An 18,732-nucleotide genomic window follows, 5' to 3' on the forward strand; every position below is an offset into this window, starting at 1 on the left:
CTGTACGTACATGGATATTTCATCAGCGAATGAGCACAATACTGTAAGAAAATGTATATCATATGACATCTTGGCATTCAGCTGACCCGAGATCATCCCCTTTTATCTTCTTGCCCCAAGAACGTGCGGGCTTTCGTGGAAGATCATAAAATATTTTCACATCCAGTAGAGCTGACAAAAAGTTGAGATAGCCAATCAATATCGAAGATGTATCTTTTCTTAAACTTTGTGGCAAGAAGTGTCACAACAGGGCGTCGGTCTCAAACTATGCGGGTGATTTCCGATTAACTATTTCAGCGATGCACTTCGCTGCATACCTCGTTTGATGAGTGGCGTGCCAGCAGATAACTTTGGCGACAAAGAATGAGCACCGAGACGTGCTACAAGTATCTCTGGGTTTTGCTGAGGCTCATATGTGCCCGAGTGTGGGCAGATACGAGAAAACTTTGGGGCGCAAGTTCCCGCAGCCATTCCGCTTGGCATATGTCGCAAATACCGAGACGTTATGAAATCATGACTTATGAGCGTCGGATACAACGCGTGACTCATAATAGCAGTGAGCTCTCCCTACCAGACACTGTCATTTTGACTGATAATGCTGACAATCGACAGCAAAGATTCAGATGAGCAGGTGAGAATTCTAAGGAGTACTGATTGGATAGAGCTGACGTAAGTCGCGATTTCATTTTTGTCATCTCTGCACATTTATAAATTGCCATCAAAATTAAGTATCAGCTTCAGATGTGCTCTTTATTTCCGCCATACACAAACCAAATCGACCATTCGTAATTTCGTTGGCCAGTCCACTTACGCAGCAAAGTGCTCAGAGCACATTAGGTATGCACAATGGTTACGCATATGCACATTTTTATACAGTTCAATTATGCATGCAGAATGGCTGGTAGAAGGCATTAGTAAAAATACGGTCGGGAAAAGAACGAAAATTTCAATAAAATGCTCAGGTAGATGCAAACTTTTTTCCCTAAAAGTGAAAGAAAGGAAGCAACATGAAAAAATGACGGAATGATTGTATAAGTATTTAACTCAAACGATAGATCGGTAGGTATAGATTGAAAAATTAGGAAGAGGAAAAACGATCCAGGGAGAGAGAGAGAGAGAGAGAGAGAGAGAGAGAGAGAGAGAGAGAGAGAGAGAGAGAGAGAGAGAGAGAGCCGCAGCTCACCGTCATTTCGCCGTCGGGCATGTCGATGAAGACGAGCTCCGACTCCTCGCCGTCGAGCAGTACCGACACCGACTTCTCCCCGTACTCCTCGTCTGAAACGAAGACAGACACTGGCCGTCAGAAAAACACGTCCATGGGCCAAATCTTATAAATGCTCTAACTATGATTCTAAGGGACTGGTTGAATCGTAAAAATATCGTACTTATCGTTCCAATCCATCGTAAATATTGATGATTACTACTTTCTCAGAAAATATTTCGTTAACTTAGATTCGCTTTTCCCGTAACCGGTGTTATACATAAATGCTACCAAATAGATAGGGAGATAACCGCGTTTTATAGCACTGGGACCAAGGCCGGAAACATCTCAGCCGGAGTCACAGCACGCTGCTGACCTCAGGTCGAGGTGGCCGTCAGACTGGTCGTCAGAGCAGTGAGCGCTGACTTTCCCTCACACTGGTGTATTCCTTGTCTACTTGTGTTAGATGCTGCTTTCTCGGCTTTGTACAGGACACCAGTCTCATCGTAACAGCTTCACCAGTTGAACACTCGTGCCTATTCACCTGCCTTGACGATGGAAACGAGTGACTCGACCCTCTCGGCGGCGCGCACTGCCCCTACTCCCCAGTAGCCCCACCCCTAAGGATGTCATCACCTGGCTCCAACTACCGCCGTTGGATTCCGAGGGTCTCGGGCTCTGACTCCAGAGTGTGTAAACAGCGCGGCAAAGTTCGGCAGGGGATCTCGCCCAACGTCACCCTGGGGAGTCGGGCGCGGAAGCCGCACCGCACCGCCAGACACAGAACGAGGTGACTCCCGGAAACTCCGCGTGGTGGGGTCAGGCGACCTTTTCTGGTCAGAGAACAGCGCGCGGCGTGGCGGTGTGAGAAGCCCCCTCTGTCGAGCTCTTATCTCAGGCCACCGTATTATTATTGACGGTGAGAAGCGCGGTTCGCAGACGAAGGCAATTAAGAAGCTGTCATCAGCCGCTGGCGCGCCGCCGAAAGCACGGCGCCTCTAAACACCGTCCCGTCGCAGCACAATGTGAAAATCCTGGACCTTGGAGGACCTTGGGCGCTGGAGGAGAACGGAAGAGGTGAACTGATGATCTGAGTCTGACTCTGTTGAATCATATCGCTATCGATATTTGTCTTCTTTCGTTAACACTTAACAGACTCTAAGCTAGCTAATTCAGTTGATCTAATTCAGTTGGGATATTGGATAACCCCAGTTTTAGGGGTCGACTGGCGATTGGATTCTTGCGTGGGTATCACCCTCCGCGTCTGCGTGTGCACATATCAGGCGTAAAGCTCGAGGGCAGGAGCAGGATTTTGAGGATTGGGACCGCCAAGTACATATGACTGATATATGTTCCATCTTCAGCATTCAGAGCTTTTCAATCATGCGTTCAATTGAATACCTTCATATCATACCTTCAATCGATTTGAATCGACAGTGGGCAATGGAAAAGATTCGGCCCAGAGAAAGCACCGAAATTGATACCGAGATGAAATACATCTAAATGAAGTTGACAACATCCGTAACTGCGCTGGAGGTTCCATTTGGCTAATGGAGCGCATCAATGAGCACAAACGATGACCTCATGGCCAATGCCACCGCCCGCTTACCCATAGTCGTAACATTACTGCGCATTAGGAGGCACCGAGATGGGAGCCACCGTTTACAGCTTCAACCCTCGCCGGCCGAGGGCTGGGCACCGCCCCCCCCCCCCCCATAGGGTTTTTTCGCGATTGTTCCGGACACGCTGGCGATAGAGAGCTGAAACTTGGCATACCTGACCTTTGATTCAAGCCGGATCCTTTTGACATCAACTACATTTTCGGCTTGCAGGTCAGGTCACTGACATATGACGTCATAAGTGAACCTCTGCACGGTCTTCAGATGTCGCAGCTTCGCAACGCCCTCACTGCCAGAGGAGCTTTCACAGGGAAATGAAACTTTCAGGATCTAATATCCATTACGAGTCTCACAACTTGTATATCTCGGATTTTTCCCCAAAGGTCATATGAGGTCAGGTCATTTTCGTGACCTCACCATTATATGTCAATGGGGAAAAATAAAAACTGCTATTCTGGCGCCGGGAACGATCTCCATTTATTCCAAGCACACAGAATCGTGATTTGATGCACTCCTTGCAAGGTTATATGCGTCACTTTAGCAATGTTGACCATACGTGACGTCATTTATGACGTCATTAGGGTCATATTAGTTTTTCGTCAATAACTCCCAATCAAATTGAGCTAGCGAGTCAAGAAAGCCACCAATGGACTCAAAAAGACCTGCTAAATCGAATTGCGACATGACCTACTTTGACCAACTTCGTGACCTGGGGGCGCTGACCTGACCGTGACCTGAGGTCAACACCCTAAGTTGACCTGACCCAAACAAAAAGCATATCATTCGACGCGCCTGAGCGAGGCGAACACGATTCTGCCAAAATCGCGGCTCTGCGGCCGTTTTTTTTTTGCGAAGCTATTTACCAAAAACGGAACCGTACCTTGGGGCACTTGACCTGACCTCAGAGATCACCGATTGACCTAGGACCTTAAATTCGAGTATCAGTCTCTGCGTCTCGTAACGGCGCACAGGCTCGTTTTTTCCGCGACGCGCTAGCTCCAGCAGGAGCGAAACGGCGAGGGGGGTCCTACCCCCCTCCCTCGGCCGGCGCGTATGCAGAAAACCAATAGGTCCGGCAAGGGTTTAAACCTAAAGCTTGAAGCTGCATATCGGTAGATTTTATAAGTGGCATGATTAGACGACTTAAGCAACAGGATGATGTCCCTAACCACAAATGTGTGTTTCGTCACATTCTTCTCAGAGTTTGGCACTCCGCAGGACAACCATTGATTTAGTCTCCGCATGATATCAAATATCAATAATCTCGTAAACCTTCAAACAACTATTGACTTCCCAGCAAGGCTGACTTAGTTGGCCGTGTGGGCCAAGTCGGTTAGCTCAGCTTGGTTTGACACTCGACCCCCTTCCAATCCCTGTTGGGTATCAAACCACGGATAAGCCGGCCGTTCTTAGCCTTGGTCCGGGAGGAAGATGAGCTTCCGTCTCTGAAATCGACCCGTGTGCCGTTCTCAGGCCAGTAATGGATCGGGCCTCCGGAGGCGGTAATGGCTCGGCTCCCCTGCCCCACACGGCGCGCCTACAAGGCACGGCGCAGGCACGGACTGGCTGCCCGCCGATACTACACTACACACTATACAGAGCGTGCTTAACTCGCAAAGGTCGGAGACATGCCAGTACCTACATCATGTTTTTCGGTTTGGGCCGCCGATGATGATGTTTCTGTGGGTAGTCTTTTGTTTCTTTGATCCATGTATGCAGCAGTGCAAAAAAGACGAAGATTAGTTCAGGAATATTACTTTTCATGAGACGTTGCTACACATTTCATGTTCCAATTTTTTTTTTAACTTTCATCACTTTATGGTTTGACAGGTACCTATAAAATGATGCAAATAACAAAACTCTTGTTTTTTCAGGTTTATGTGACTATTACAAGAACCAACAACACTTAGATAACTAAACGCTTGTAGTTGTAGCTCGACAAGGTATCGCATAGCTCATTCTCGGCAAGTTCCTGCATTGCAAGCCAATAACTTGACAACATAGCCACAACTCCCATGGCCTTGATCCTAGTCATCATACCGTCATCCAGCACAGGTAGGTGACGGCCTATCCCCCTGTGGGTGTCGCTGTCTGCGACCAAGACCCAGCCTTCACTGCCGTCCGCCCTGTGCGGCCGTCTCAGCCGACCGGCGTCTCATCCCGGCACAAACACCTGTCTGCACTCTGTATCCTGCCGCGGCCTCGGTGACCTGAGACGATCCACTAATGAGGGGCCGCCGGCGACCCACCCCCACACTGTCACCAGAGCTGCAACACGACACCCGGAGTAATGACTGGCTGCCGGCCGTCCCGGCAGCAGGTCCTCCGGCTCGGGACTGCCTGTCATCCGGCTCCGGGCTCCGGCTCCGGATTCATCTGCGGCTCCGGGGTGGCTCTGGGACGCCGGAGGTATTTGATGCTGACGGGTGTGGATGGGGAGGGGGGAGGAGGATGATGAAGACAGCTGTCATTCTGTGGACTTCCCCGCTAAGAACAGAAGAAGGTGCCCAACAGTGCGACCAGTGTTCGTCGGGGCCGAAATGCCATACGTTTTTTTTTTTCTTTCCTTTTCTTATTCGAATAATTTGCTGAATTTTCCAGGTTAATATGACAGCAAACTCCCGTCAGACTGCATTCAATAGTATTGCCGTCCAGAGTATATGTAGCTATATATGTAGTTCGTCCCTTGGATTGCAAATTTAGCATTAGTTACATCCCGTATTCTATGCCCCGCTAGCAGCAGCAGCTGCAGCTGCCGCCCATTTGCCTACTGCTAGCAGTGATGAGCAGCTGCCGGCTGTCCCATCCCGCGGCGTACACCAGCTGTCCAATGACGGCTGATGGCAGCAGCTGCCGGCTGTCCCATCCCGCGCCGTACACCAGTTGTCCAATGACGGCTGATGGCAGCAGCTGCCTCCCGTCCTATCCCGCGTCGTACACCAGCTGTCCAATGACGGCTGATGGCCGCAGCTGCCTCCCGTCCTATCCCGCGCCGTACACCAGCTGCCCAATGACGGCTGATGACCGCAGCTGCCGCCCGTCCTGTGCTCTACCGTCCACCCACTACCGTATGTCAGCTCGGGTGACCGCAGCTGCCGTCACGTGCCGGCTGCCAATTAGACCCGCGTCGGAGCGGTCAGCGAGCCACTGCTCATCACCGAGGTCCATTTCTGCCGCCGCTGCTGGGCAGCCTCCCACATGAGCAACTGAGCCTCCCACCTGAGCCTCTGAGCCGCTGAGCCGCTGAGCCGCTGAGCCACCGGCTCTGCGCGGTCATCAATGGTGAAATATGCGTGCCGGGTGCCATTCGTTACCGACGCTTTCCCATCGACAGGGCGTCGGGCAGGGCTAGGCATTTCCAGAGGACAGAGACTCCGGAACAGGAGGATGGTTGGGGTTTGGAGGGGGCTATTTGGTTAACGCATCTGATTCACATACCATAGGGGTCTTATGCCCACTGCAATTCCGTTTAGAAATTATGAACCACTTTTTTATTTGGAGGGGTGATATGCTAAGGTGGATTTTGAATGGCCTGGCAAATGTGATTCACAAGCCGTTATGCTTTGAAATTCTATAAAGTTATAAAAGTTTTCAAATGTCAGTAGTTTTTTATGGTGGAATGGTACTTGAAACAGAAACAAAAGCTATAATTCGTAAACAAAGACGTTTTCTTCACCAATTTTATGAGATATTGCAAAGGCTCATTGCAGCCGGTACCCAGTCCAAAGATCTTTGCATATACGCATGTGTCAAAGGGAAATAAATCATAACCATTACCATAAGCGGTACGCTGTAAGCCTAATGCGGTACTTAAGCGAAACGCAATAAAGGTTGTTTGTCCATCGAAAGCTCTATTCCCTGGACACTCGACACAACCTTTTACTTAATCGATCCTTAATGAAAACACTGGCACTGTGCGTGATCAGAGAGAAAGTACGCACATGCATAGGGTGTCCGGAACTTCTTAGCCCCAATTGTTCTATCAGGTGATGAGATTGCTAGATACGCTTGATCAAATTTCAGAGAATAAAAATGTACCAGCCAATCGGCGCCTCTGCGTTGGAACAAAATGAGTCTGCAGAGTAGCCACTCGACATCTCATTTGATGGGCTCATCGGGTGCTGAGACGAACGAAGTGGAAGATTCCTGTCGCGATCTGAATAATCCAACTGTGATCTGGCTCGGGTGGATGAAACTCGTCGGCTCAGCTCTACAGGAGCCATGGACACGAATTGCGACAGTCTGCGGACCAATACTGTTCCTGATCAGCGCCGCAAGAGCAGTAGGAATGGCAGGAGCCAACGGGCCCCTTTGTATGACCGAATTCCTTGGAACCGCAGAAGATTGAACAAGAAGAGAGACCGGGACCAATAAATACCTGATAGGAAATATTTGCACCCATAGATGTGATGCAGGTCATAAGCAAAGAAATTAGGAAGAAATTATATTTTATACGTAGTGTTACTCTCATCAAAGTTTCAAAGCGATCGTTCAGTCCGTGTGCCTATGGCGAGCATTTAACCTGTTCCGAGGTAAGTTCACTTTACGTGACCTGGTGACCTGACTTTGAGCGAATTGACTTGAAAATTTCCACTACCTGCGCAGAAAACTTGCATATAAAGGCATTAGAGCACTTCATGGGCCGGATAAATCCGTTATCCACGGATAAATCCGTGGACCGGATAGGAATGGATCCCAAATTTGGAAAAATAGAACGGATCTGGGCGGGCCGGATTTGGGAATTGAATGTTGAACACGGATCAGAACGGATAAAATTGTAGCATTCAATATTCATGTTAAGAATTAGGTAACTTAACTTCTTAGGCACTGCAGCAGAAGTATTAATTGATTTACATGAGATTTATAAGCATACCTTTGTGAGCCATGATAGTCTCTAAGGTATATGGCAGCACCAACCAAATTTTTGAATATAGATGGTCACAACATAAAATCTGCAGACTCAGCCATGTTCCTAACCGAGGAAGCAACAACAACCGCCATGGCATCATATCCACCATGGCTCGCTGGTTCCTGAATAAGATACGAATCATGTAAAAAAATGTGTTAATAACTCACTTGTCCTGAGAACAGTCCCCATATAATATGTATAATTAAAAACGATAATGCGTTCTCGAATTTTTCAATCTTCCAGACAGCAACAAACACTGCGCAAGGTTAGAAACACATGCGCAATAACAGATGCTTTTAACCAGTTGAATAAAACGCTGCAAAAAAAAGTTTTAAACTTGGCGCAATGCCTCGTGGATGATTTTTTTTAGAAATAAAAACGATCCAAGACGATATTATTAAATTCTGATGTTATCAACATTTTCAGTGTAAATGACGCCAAAAAATATTTTCTGATCAGAAATTCAACTTAAAGGGTAAACGAATCAATATTACGTCATCAGCTCGCCTATTTCATAAAGAGAGAGCGGATCTTAAAAAAAAAAATCAATCCTTGCTTGCTTTTTTGCGCCACTATCGTCAATTTTGTCTGTGTATTGTGTTGTGTCGTCTTGTTGATACGACAAAATGCCGGTTTAACTTATCTTCCTTTCATTTTAGGACCAAAGTCAGGCTCAAGGCTATTTAATACCTACCTTTTCAGCTGGGTTTTCAGTGTCAAATTCTTTGTAGAGTGTGTCAGACCACATTCCAAGGCTAGTTTCCAAACAATGTGTTTTGAGGTGTTTTGATTCTGCCTTTTCCCATATAGAATGTTGCCAATGTCATGAAACTTTATTTATTCATTGTATTATACTTATTATTACCTACCATTTGACTTACTAATTGATTGTGGTTTTGCTATATAATTTAGAACCAGTATAGCGCCTTTTGGGGCGACTAACGGAGCGAGCGAGGGGGTGAGTCTTGCACGTGCGAAATTTCGAGGGGTACCTCCAACTGACTTGTGCACGGCACCCTACTGACCGGTTTCTAGCGATGTGCCAAATTTGAGCACAATCGGCCCAGCCGTTCTCGAGATCTGGGAGCGGCACCCTGCACGTGCGCACGTGCAAAATGGGTCCCAACTGACTTGTGCACGACACCCTACTAACTGGTCCCTAACCGTGTACCAAATTTGAGCGCCATCGGTCCAGCCGTTCTCGAGATCTGGAAACGACCCCTGCACGTGCGCACGTGCAGCAGCACCCCAACTCTGGCACATGGATATGCAGTGCCTAGTGGGTGCCTACCTACATGCCAACTTTCAGCGAAATCGGCCAAGTAGCTATCGAGATATTGCAACAATTACAAAACTGACACCTCTTCGTTTTGCACGTGGCACTGGCACGTGCATAAGTGGTCACCCACATGCATCGGGAATAGTCCAATACTTGGTAGAAGGAATGAAGCTACCCTACAAAAATTACCGCGTGTAAATCGGTCAAGTGGTTGCTGAGATATAAGCCTCGCAAAAGCGTCCGCACGGCCGGCCCGCCGGCCGGCCGGCCGGCCGGCTGCTCATACTCAGAAATTTCCGTTAATCTAAGGAAAGACTTCGCTCGCTTCGCTCGCTCCGTAATAAGTACTCTTCCTTTTATATCGGGTGGCCCAGAAAAAACGTTCCCAACTTTAAATCAATATTTCTCAGAAAGTGATAAAGATACAACATTGAAACTTTTAATAGTCAATGCGGCATACATTTTCAGTAAATGGTATGATTTTTATGTTATTCAGTCAATTACTTTTTAAATGGTTCGTGTTTCTAGCATGCCATGTAAAAATTACTTTTTTGCTCAGATTTTTACTAAAAAATATGAGTGAGCGGGCCACTTCCATCTCGGCACCACGGCCTGCAGCCATGACTGCTACTGGCAACTAGTCTCGTTGATGGTTAAGGCCTCAGGATGACACATTCCCTCTAGCTTTTTTCCTTATTCGGTCGATAACTAGTTGATCTTCTTGAAGGGAGGGCGATCATCAGTAACCCATGCACCGTGCCACTCCTGCTCGAAATAGGACTTGTTAAAACAAATGGCATCCATTAACACTATTTTGGCTCAGTATTTGAATATTTGGCACATAAGTGGGACAAAAATATTTAAAATAACAACACGCGTTCTGGTTTCATTCACGTGTTCTATCTTTTCATTCTTTTTTTTCTAACATGGTACGTCTAAGCCAATCATTACTGCCGTTCAACATCGGCAAAAAAAGCAAAAACGTGTTACTTAATTCAACATAAGATTGCTGGCTTGAAAATGATGTTACAGTGTTATAATTTGGCATACCAATGCGCAAAGAAGTGACGCTACCTTGATGAAAATTTTGGCTCGTTATTTGCACTCGAATTTGAGATATAGGCCTCCAAAGTTCGGAACGTTTTTTTTGGGCCACCCGGTAGACCACAGTAGATTCTTAACAATTCTAATGATAGCCAACCTTGTGAAATGCTGAGGTCCAGGTCAATGTGTTACCCCTATCCTTAGCAATGCAGCTTTTACCACAAAATGTATTTTGCAGTGGCTAAGATTGCTGTTATTACAATTTGATAGCTTCCTAGTGTCCAACGTTTGGATCTTATGGCGATATGCTGATAGTCTCACAACCGGTTTGTAATGAAACGGATTATTATGGATATTTTTTGGATGTATGGCTGAGATACGGGCCATGGGCGGGCCGGATTTTGAAATTCAAAGAAACACGGATAATGGGCGGATCTGGATATGACTTGCCGGATATGGGCCGGGCCGGATCCTGAAAAGCCTATCCGTGAAGTGCTCTAAAAGGCATGACAAAAATCGTCACGAGGTACCTAAAAAAAAAAAACACCAAGGAGGGGTGTTCAAAGCTTCAAACACACCACGACCCGGCGCGGGTTGACGGCCGCGTCACTAAGAAGTACCTAAATTAGTCGTCGATTTTCAATCAATAGTTATCGCCATTCAAATTGTTCCACCTGAACAAGATAACAAACTGAACTCTCATATTCGGTACGCATCACTCAGAACGCGATGGCTCTTCAGTTGCTTTCTATCTTTGGTCGCCTTTTGACCCATCCGCAATACGCGGCGCGCGCGCTGTTGGCTCATCTCCAAATCCAAACGAGGCTCCGAGAGTGCGTGTGTTTGTGCGCCGGCCGCCATTTGCAATGCACCGGGTCCCGAAGGTGGCGCGGGCGGCGGACGCGGCGCGGGCCGTCGGGACCGAAGCTGTTAGTTGTCGACGACGGTCGGCCGACGACAAACACCTCAGGCGGTGGGACAAACAGCGGCGGGCGGCTGATGATGTCGGCGGGAGTCTGAGATATGGGGCGGATATCGCCGATAGGGTATAGGTGCAGGAGGTCATGTATGCACGTCATGCACGGACAGGACAACAAGGTCATGTCTGGACATAAATTCATAGCGAGGCGGGATAGTTGACAGGTGAGAAGGACAAAGCAAAGACACCTTGCCACCCTGTGCTTAGTAAGGTATGGAAAGGAATTCTTTTGCTGCTCAGAGTCCGGGAAGGGAGGAGTGACTGTGCGTGCAAACATACACAACGGTGTAAGAGTAAATGAGTTTTCGACTGAGCCACGTAAGCCAAGTTACTAAATCATGCACGATAAGCGCGGAATGGGTGCGGTCCTCTTGCAACAAGAGCGGCGCACGGACTGAAATTATTTGTGTGTGATGTTGTGATGCCACTGCTTGATGCAATTCATATGCAAACAAGTGCGCATTTGAATATTTGTCTTTCCTTAGTGTTTCGAAGCCTTGAATGGAAGCAGGGAATGTTCGTCGCTTGCAGCGAAAATGCCCTTCTGAAATGGAGAAAATAAGCTCATAAATAAACACGAGGAGAAGAACAAAGAGCCCCATTTGTCCAGGAATGGTTATCTTCCTCTTCGTTTTGACCATTTTATGCAGTCGCATGTACTTCACCATTCCTGCCTACAGAGGCGATGTGTTATAACTACTCTACGTGTAGGTGCTTACATTCAAAGTAATTCTACATATTTAGACTTTCATGCAGTTGCGCTGAAACGAAAAGCTAAACATGACTAAGCCCGTCGCGGAAGTGTAAACTTCCATTTTTTGCTAAGAATTAATAAATTGAACATTTTCAAAGCAATTTAAGCAGAAGAAAAACAGGGAGTAAATTTTTCATTAATGTTGTTCTTTAAAAAACGACATTTTTTTCGTTAAAAACAAAAAAAAAACATTTGGTTTGAAATGGGGGGCACACGAACGATAGAACACCAACTTGGAAGCTCGCTAACCTTCCTACCTTACCTATATGTATTATGTAATTACATAATGCATCTTATTGCATCCAACGTTGGGTGAACTTAAGGCATTGCATTCAGCTTAGCAACCTAATTTTCTTACAGCCCCGTTCGGTGTGAACCGTACGTGGCCAGCTGGCTGCAAGCTTCGATTCGCAGCGTTGCAATGAAGGTCTGAGTAATAAATCAGACCCCCGAGCGTGGTCTATTATTTTCCACAAATCGCAGCCTTCCATCGATAACCGCACATCTGCATCCCCTAAAACGCCCAGATGAACCAATTAACCTGAGCATTATCGTAGATGAAGGGTCGTGAGGACCAGTGAAGATTGCTCAGATTGCTTCCACTAAGCCGGATTAACGGGAATACATCATATTACATAATGGACACTATGCTTATGTGTCAGAAACACATCGTGCCAAATCATGCATAATCGCGCTAGGATGCCCACCAAGCTTCACTTTTGCCTCGCCATTTATCATCTCAAAGTTTCCCTGAACGATTCCAACTTGATAACGGCATGCTCTGCTAAACATTTTATCTGCCTATAAATAACGGACTTGGACCGCACAATAGTTGAAATCTTTCAGAGATCTGCCAATCCATTAGGCCATGTCAAGTGAGCGAGCACCCTTCACCCGTTCGGAAATAGCAGCCGTTTTCAGAGGGTTAGTTGACAGCCTCCCTCCTCACCCATCGACCCCGCCACCCCCTTCCCCCCCCCCCCAGATTGGGTCAGCCTAGCAACAGCTTCTGAGGCGACTTTCATCTGGGTCCTTTTGTGTTCAATATAAACTACAACCTCCAAACGACTACGCTTCTATTCGACCTAGTGCACTGAACGTGCTCAAAACAACAGCTTTATTTCGTCTTTATGTTAGCACAGCCCAGATAAAAACAATAACAAATGCGTTTGATGTGTACAGTCGACCCATCCAGCCGTGAACCATCCCACAAATGCCAGCCTTCCTTCCTACCTAGTGATGCGTCGTAGGCGTTCATGTAGTCGGACGTCATAAACTGGTGTATGAGCGATGTCTTTCCGACGCCGGAGGCGCCCAGCATCAGGCCGACGTAGGGCCGCGGCCGGCTGAGGTTGAGGCAGCTCGAGTTGGCTGAGCTGGCCATGGAGGTGCCGGCGCTGCAGGGCATCGACGGAGGTCCGCGCGAGCTGCCGCTGTCGACAGAGAGAGAGAGAGCGGGGTTCAGAGGGGGAGGGAGGGTCCGCGCGAGCTGCCGCTGTCGACAGAGAGAGAACTCGGGGAGTCAGAGGGAGGGAGGGACCGCGCGAGCTGCCGCTGTCGACAGAGAGAGAACTCGGGGAGTCAGAGGGGGATGGAGGGACCGCGCGAGCTGCCGCTGTCGACAGAGAGAGAACTCGGGGAGTCAGAGGGAGGGAGGGACCGCGCGAGCTGCCGCTGTCGACAGAGAGAGAACTCGGGGAGTCAGAGGGGGGGAGGGACCGCGCGAGCTGCCGCTGTCGACAGAGAGAGAACTCGGGGAGTCAGAGGGGGAGGGAGGGACCGCGCGAGCTGCCGCTGTCGACAGAGAGATAACTCGGGGAGTCAGAGGGGAAGGGAGGGACCGCGCGAGCTGCCGCTGTCGACAGAGAGAGAACTCGGGGAGTCAGAGGGAGGGAGGGACCGCGCGAGCTGCCGCTGTCGACAGAGAGAGAGAGAACTCGGGGAGTCAGAGGGGGAGGGAGGGACCGCGCGAGCTGCCGCTGTCGACAGAGAGAGAGAACTCGGGGAGTCAGAGGGGGAGGGAGGGACCGCGCGAGCTGCCGCTGTCGACAGAGAGAGAACTCGGGGAGTCAGAGGGGGAGAGAGGGACCGCGCGAGCTGCCGCTGTCGACAGAGAGAGAACTCGGGGAGTCAGAGGGAGGGAGGGACCGCGCGAGCTGCCGCTGTCGACAGAGAGAGAACTCGGGGAGTCAGAGGGAGGGAGGGACCGCGCGAGCTGCCGCTGTCGACAGAGAGAGAACTCGGGGAGTCAGAGGGGGAGGGAGGGACCGCGCGAGCTGCCGCTGTCGACAGAGAGAGAACTCGGGGAGTCAGAGGGGGAGGGAGGGACCGCGCGAGCTGCCGCTGTCGACAGAGAGAGAACTCGGGGAGTCAGAGGGAGGGAGGGACCGCGCGAGCTGCCGCTGTCGACAGAGAGAGAACTCGGGGAGTCAGAGGGGGAGGGAGGGACCGCGCGAGCTGCCGCTGTCGACAGAGAGAGAACTCGGGGAGTCAGAGGGAGGGAGGGACCGCGCGAGCTGCCGCTGTCGACAGAGAGAGAACTCGGGGAGTCAGAGGGAGGGAGGGACCGCGCGAGCTGCCGCTGTCGACAGAGAGAGAACTCGGGGAGTCAGAGGGGGAGGGAGGGACCGCGCGAGCTGCCGCTGTCGACAGAGAGAGAACTCGGGGAGTCAGAGGGAGGGAGGGACCGCGCGAGCTGCCGCTGTCGACAGAGAGAGAACTCGGGGAGTCAGAGGGAGGGAGGGACCGCGCGAGCTGCCGCTGTCGACAGAGAGAGAACTCGGGGAGTCAGAGGGGGAGGGAGGGACCGCGCGAGCTGCCGCTGTCGACAGAGAGAGAACTCGGGGAGTCAGTCAGAGGGGGGAGACAGGTACTAAACAGGTAAGGACCGTGTGAACTGCCGAGAGAGAGAGAGAGAGAGAGAGAGAGAGAGAGAGAGAGAGAGAGAGAGAGAGAGAGAGAGAGAGAGAGAGAGAAGAAAGAAAGAGAGAGGGAGAGAGAGAGAGAGAGAGAGAGAGAGAGAGAGAGAGAGAGAGAGAGAGAGAGAGAGAGAGAGAGAGAGAGAGAGAGAGAGAGAGAGAGAGAGAGAGAGAGAGAGAGAGAGAGAGAGAGAACGGGAAGTCAGGGGAGACCAGCAGTCAGTGACGGAGGGGAACAAACAAAGTCAACTATGTAGAAGTCATGAGCCAGTGATCAAGGACATGGACCTGCCAGCGGAAAAGTGGATCCAACTGTGCCAGGACACCACCGCGGGGCTTGCGAGAGGACGCAAACATGTAGGAAATGGAACAGGATACCCTGTATAGTCAGCCGCCAGCTTTATTATCCAATTACCTTATAGGTCAATGTCCGTATGCAGTGAGGTGAGGGGACACATCCACATTAGCGCCACGGGTGAAACCGCTACGGACGTTTACCGTTTACCGTTTATTGCAGCTTATGACACGCTCCCAAGGCTATTGACATATGCATGACTTATCGCTAGCCGCATACTTTATCAGCCATTGACATAATACCGATATGCACGCTTATTATTCCGCTTACATACATGATGTGCTGTAAATTTACGTCGCTGTTGTGGCGTGGCATTGAAATATGGTGGCTGTCTGGTCCGCGGCCATATACCATCCGATAAGGACTCTACGAATAAACGGTGGAATAAAGCATCGAGCATTTACCGCGTCCACATTGTCCGACACCACGACTCCAGTTCATTTGGGGCTTTTTACAAAGTAACGATTGGGTACAATACCATGGTAGCTGTCCCCGTCAGAAACAAGACGACACCCGAATCGGCTCACGCCACGTTCGGTCGATATACTTCCTTCACACTGAGCTATTAGGTTGGACATTAGGCAAACATTTTGCACGTAACAGCTTGCAGGAAGAAATGGAAGCATTTGAAATAGGTGCCTTGCACGACCGAAAAGAATAAAGCGAGCATTACAAAGCAAACCCTTTTCATATTTATTTGGCTGCATTCCGGGTGATATAGTCTGTGTGCATACATGCAGCACCACTTCGTTCGTTGAACGTGACTTTTGGCAAAACAGGGTCATCATTAGCGTAGTGCAGGGCACGGCTAAAGCAGGACCTCTATTCAGTAGGGAAGGCGCGGTGAGAGGACTAAAGCTAGTCACCGGGGAAAATAGCATTCTGCCTTTTCAAAAGGCGAACCATGCCTCTACATATTTGGATGGCCCTGATCTCAAGTACGGAAGCAAGCTTTTACCAATGCTACTTCATGGATGATCATCAACTACTCTATACTGGTGATATAATCCCAACAAATATGAGAAACGAACAGTGATTATATAAATCTAAGCAGAATATAGTGCAATAAAACGCATTCTCATGGAATCGTAAGGGTGTCGATCTGACAATAAACATTTGTGCTTTTCCGTTGGGTCGGCTAAGCAGCTGAATAGCGAATCACACTGCCGCTATGGCGTGCACTTCATTGAGCTGTCGACTATACTTGAGAACACAAAGAAACTATCCAGCTGTTATAAGTTAGAAAGTTAGATCCCATGCATACCTATGTCAGATTTGCGCAGCGCAGTAGAACAGCAAAGTGTTTGCGGGGCGAAAATAGCATGCAAAAGCGCATTCCATCCCCAAAATCACATCACGCCGACATGGTCGGCGCTCTGCTGTCCCCGCCGCGTCGAGCGCCGACGGGGAACGGCTCGGCGCCGTAGTTCTGCCCCCTCCCCGGGTAAATATTGTCCGAGCGGGCCGCACCCAGCGGGCCCCCACCCGCAGTCTGTGTGGACGGAATATACCCCACCCGGCAGACCGGCCGTGGCAATCAATGCAGATTACCGCGGGCTGAGACGGCCCAGGAATTGAGAACGCCGCTCTGAGCACACCGCTCTGAGCACGGCTCCATGAGCACGGTCATACGAGCACGGTCATACGAGCACGACACTCTGAGGCCTGAGTGCTGAACTGAGTAAGTAGTGATCTTAGCATTACGTTCTGAGCGCCTCGCCTTTAGTATGGCAGGCGCTCTCAGCTACGAGCCATGCGATTGCCGAGGGAGAGTGAAGATGGAAGGTAATGGATCACCATAAGAACACGGCAGGTGAAAGCCGAAACTAAACGGGAGAATGACAATGTTAAATGTTGTCTTCCCATGGCTATGTGATAGTTAAATATTGATTCACGCGCAGGAATCCCCCTCCCCAAAAATACATGTCCGATGAGGATGACTTATCTGCCCCCCCCCCCCCCCGCTGCGCCGTTGTACATAAAAGACTGCTCGGGACGAGGGCAGGCTTTTTTCCGTGTTCATCTGTCGACCGTACTCAGCTGGAGCGGGTGGGCCGTGGGGTCGGTGGGGCCGGGTCGGGTCGGAAGGCTGGGAGGGGTGGCGAACGTTTATCAATCGATCGCCCTCCCCCACCGCGGCAGTAGCGGCCCGGCTGGGGTGACCGAGAGCCACCCGAGCGGCTGAGCCGCTGAGCCGCTGAGCCGCTGAGCCGCTGAGCCGCTGAGCTGATGAGCTGGTGAGAGACTGGTCCAGACCAGTACACACCGGGACAGATACTCGTAAAGCTCCACCACCATTCACTCAGCCCCCCCCCCCCCCCCCCCCGAGTAAATATACCGTGCTAGCAATACCGTGGTCTGTTGGGAAACCACTGTGTTTGGTGATGGACTGTGATATTCAGCTCGGTAAATGTTGGTAGATTGCGTGACTGCGAAATCCAACCGCATAATTGGATATCGCTATCATAATGAATGTCTTCTATTGCAAAATTATCATCCTCAATCTACATGCAAGCTTGGCGAACTCTTTGAGCTCCTGCCGCACTCCAAAGTTTCTCAAGTAGGTATAAAAGCGCTGCTTAAAATTTTGTCAATAAAACACCACCTTCTTTGGCTATTTATCGGGTGCAGATTGACCGGTTCACCTTATTGTCAAACCACCAATAACCATCTACGGCATTATCCAAAGTCTTGTCCAATGTCCATGGCCGACCGCAGTCCTCATGCGTTCAGTGCTTCCTCATAACACAAGGACGGCTCGCAGACAGCACAAGCCCCAAAGTGGCCCATGAATACCATGGATTGTAGTGCTGACAGCACCCAAGGGAAATCTTAATTACTGTCTGCACGTCCTGCCTTACGGCGCGACAGGTAAACACTCGACACAGCAACTGCATCAGCCCTCAAACAAACTCCCGTGCCGTGTGGGCGGCTTATCGGACGGACTGGACCGCGGTGGAGGCCTATCTTCGTCAGACAGGTCTGCGACTGGTCAGACGACCTGTCACTGATCTGTGCCGGCCTGTCACGCCAGGAACGCTCCCCACGAGCAAAGGACATCCCTGAGGTAAGGGCGGGGCGCCCCACTAGCAGACCACATCCCGGAGGTCAGATAGGGGTCACCCCACGACCGGGGCACATCCCGGAGGTCAGTTAGGGGTCACCCCACGACCGGAGCCCATCCCAGGGTTCAGTTAGGGGTCACCCCACGACCAGGCACATTCCAGAGGTCAGACTGGGGTCACCCCACGACCGGAGCCCATCCCGGAGGTGGCCGAGCAGCGTCGTCCGCCGCTCGCGGCCCTCCGCCGTCAATGGGCTCGTTTGCGATCTGCTCAGCGTCCCTGAGGAGGCCATGTCGGCGGGTTAGCCGATCCTGAGGACACCCTGGGGTACCCTGCCGACCAGTCGTCCAGTGTCGCCGCCCTCCAGTTATGTAACCAGTGGTAAAAATGGGAACGGCGACCGGTATGAAGGAAGTCGACGAGTGGACATGGTACTTAAGATCGGCGTCCGTTCCCTTTACGGACATGGACGTGTATCCGCATGCTTAGAAAATGAAGCTTTATCTTCCATTGCGACATACTTCTTGATGCAAATTGCTGTTCAAGAGTTATCAAGCCCGTCTTACAAAGCAGAGATCTCTTGCACCACAATGCCTAGGAATGTAAAAT

General features: G+C 50.0%; 1 protein-coding gene across 1 annotated transcript in view; it reads right to left on the minus strand.

The window, feature by feature from the left end:
- Positions 1 to 18,732, minus strand: part of LOC122369732 (GTP-binding protein REM 1-like) — a 69,874-nt gene that overhangs the window by 15,599 nt on the left and 35,543 nt on the right. The window contains exons 4-5 of the mRNA XM_043344669.1: positions 13,019 to 13,218; positions 1,184 to 1,275 (exon numbers count right to left, since the gene is read on the minus strand). Of these exons, the coding sequence (XP_043200604.1) occupies positions 1,184 to 1,275; positions 13,019 to 13,218 (292 nt within the window). The remainder of the gene's footprint in view (positions 1 to 1,183; positions 1,276 to 13,018; positions 13,219 to 18,732) is intronic.

This window comes from Amphibalanus amphitrite, unplaced genomic scaffold (assembly GCF_019059575.1).
Source record: "Amphibalanus amphitrite isolate SeventyFive unplaced genomic scaffold, NRLGWU_Aamphi_draft 001066F_arrow, whole genome shotgun sequence".
Taxonomy (NCBI): domain Eukaryota; kingdom Metazoa; phylum Arthropoda; class Thecostraca; order Balanomorpha; family Balanidae; genus Amphibalanus; species Amphibalanus amphitrite.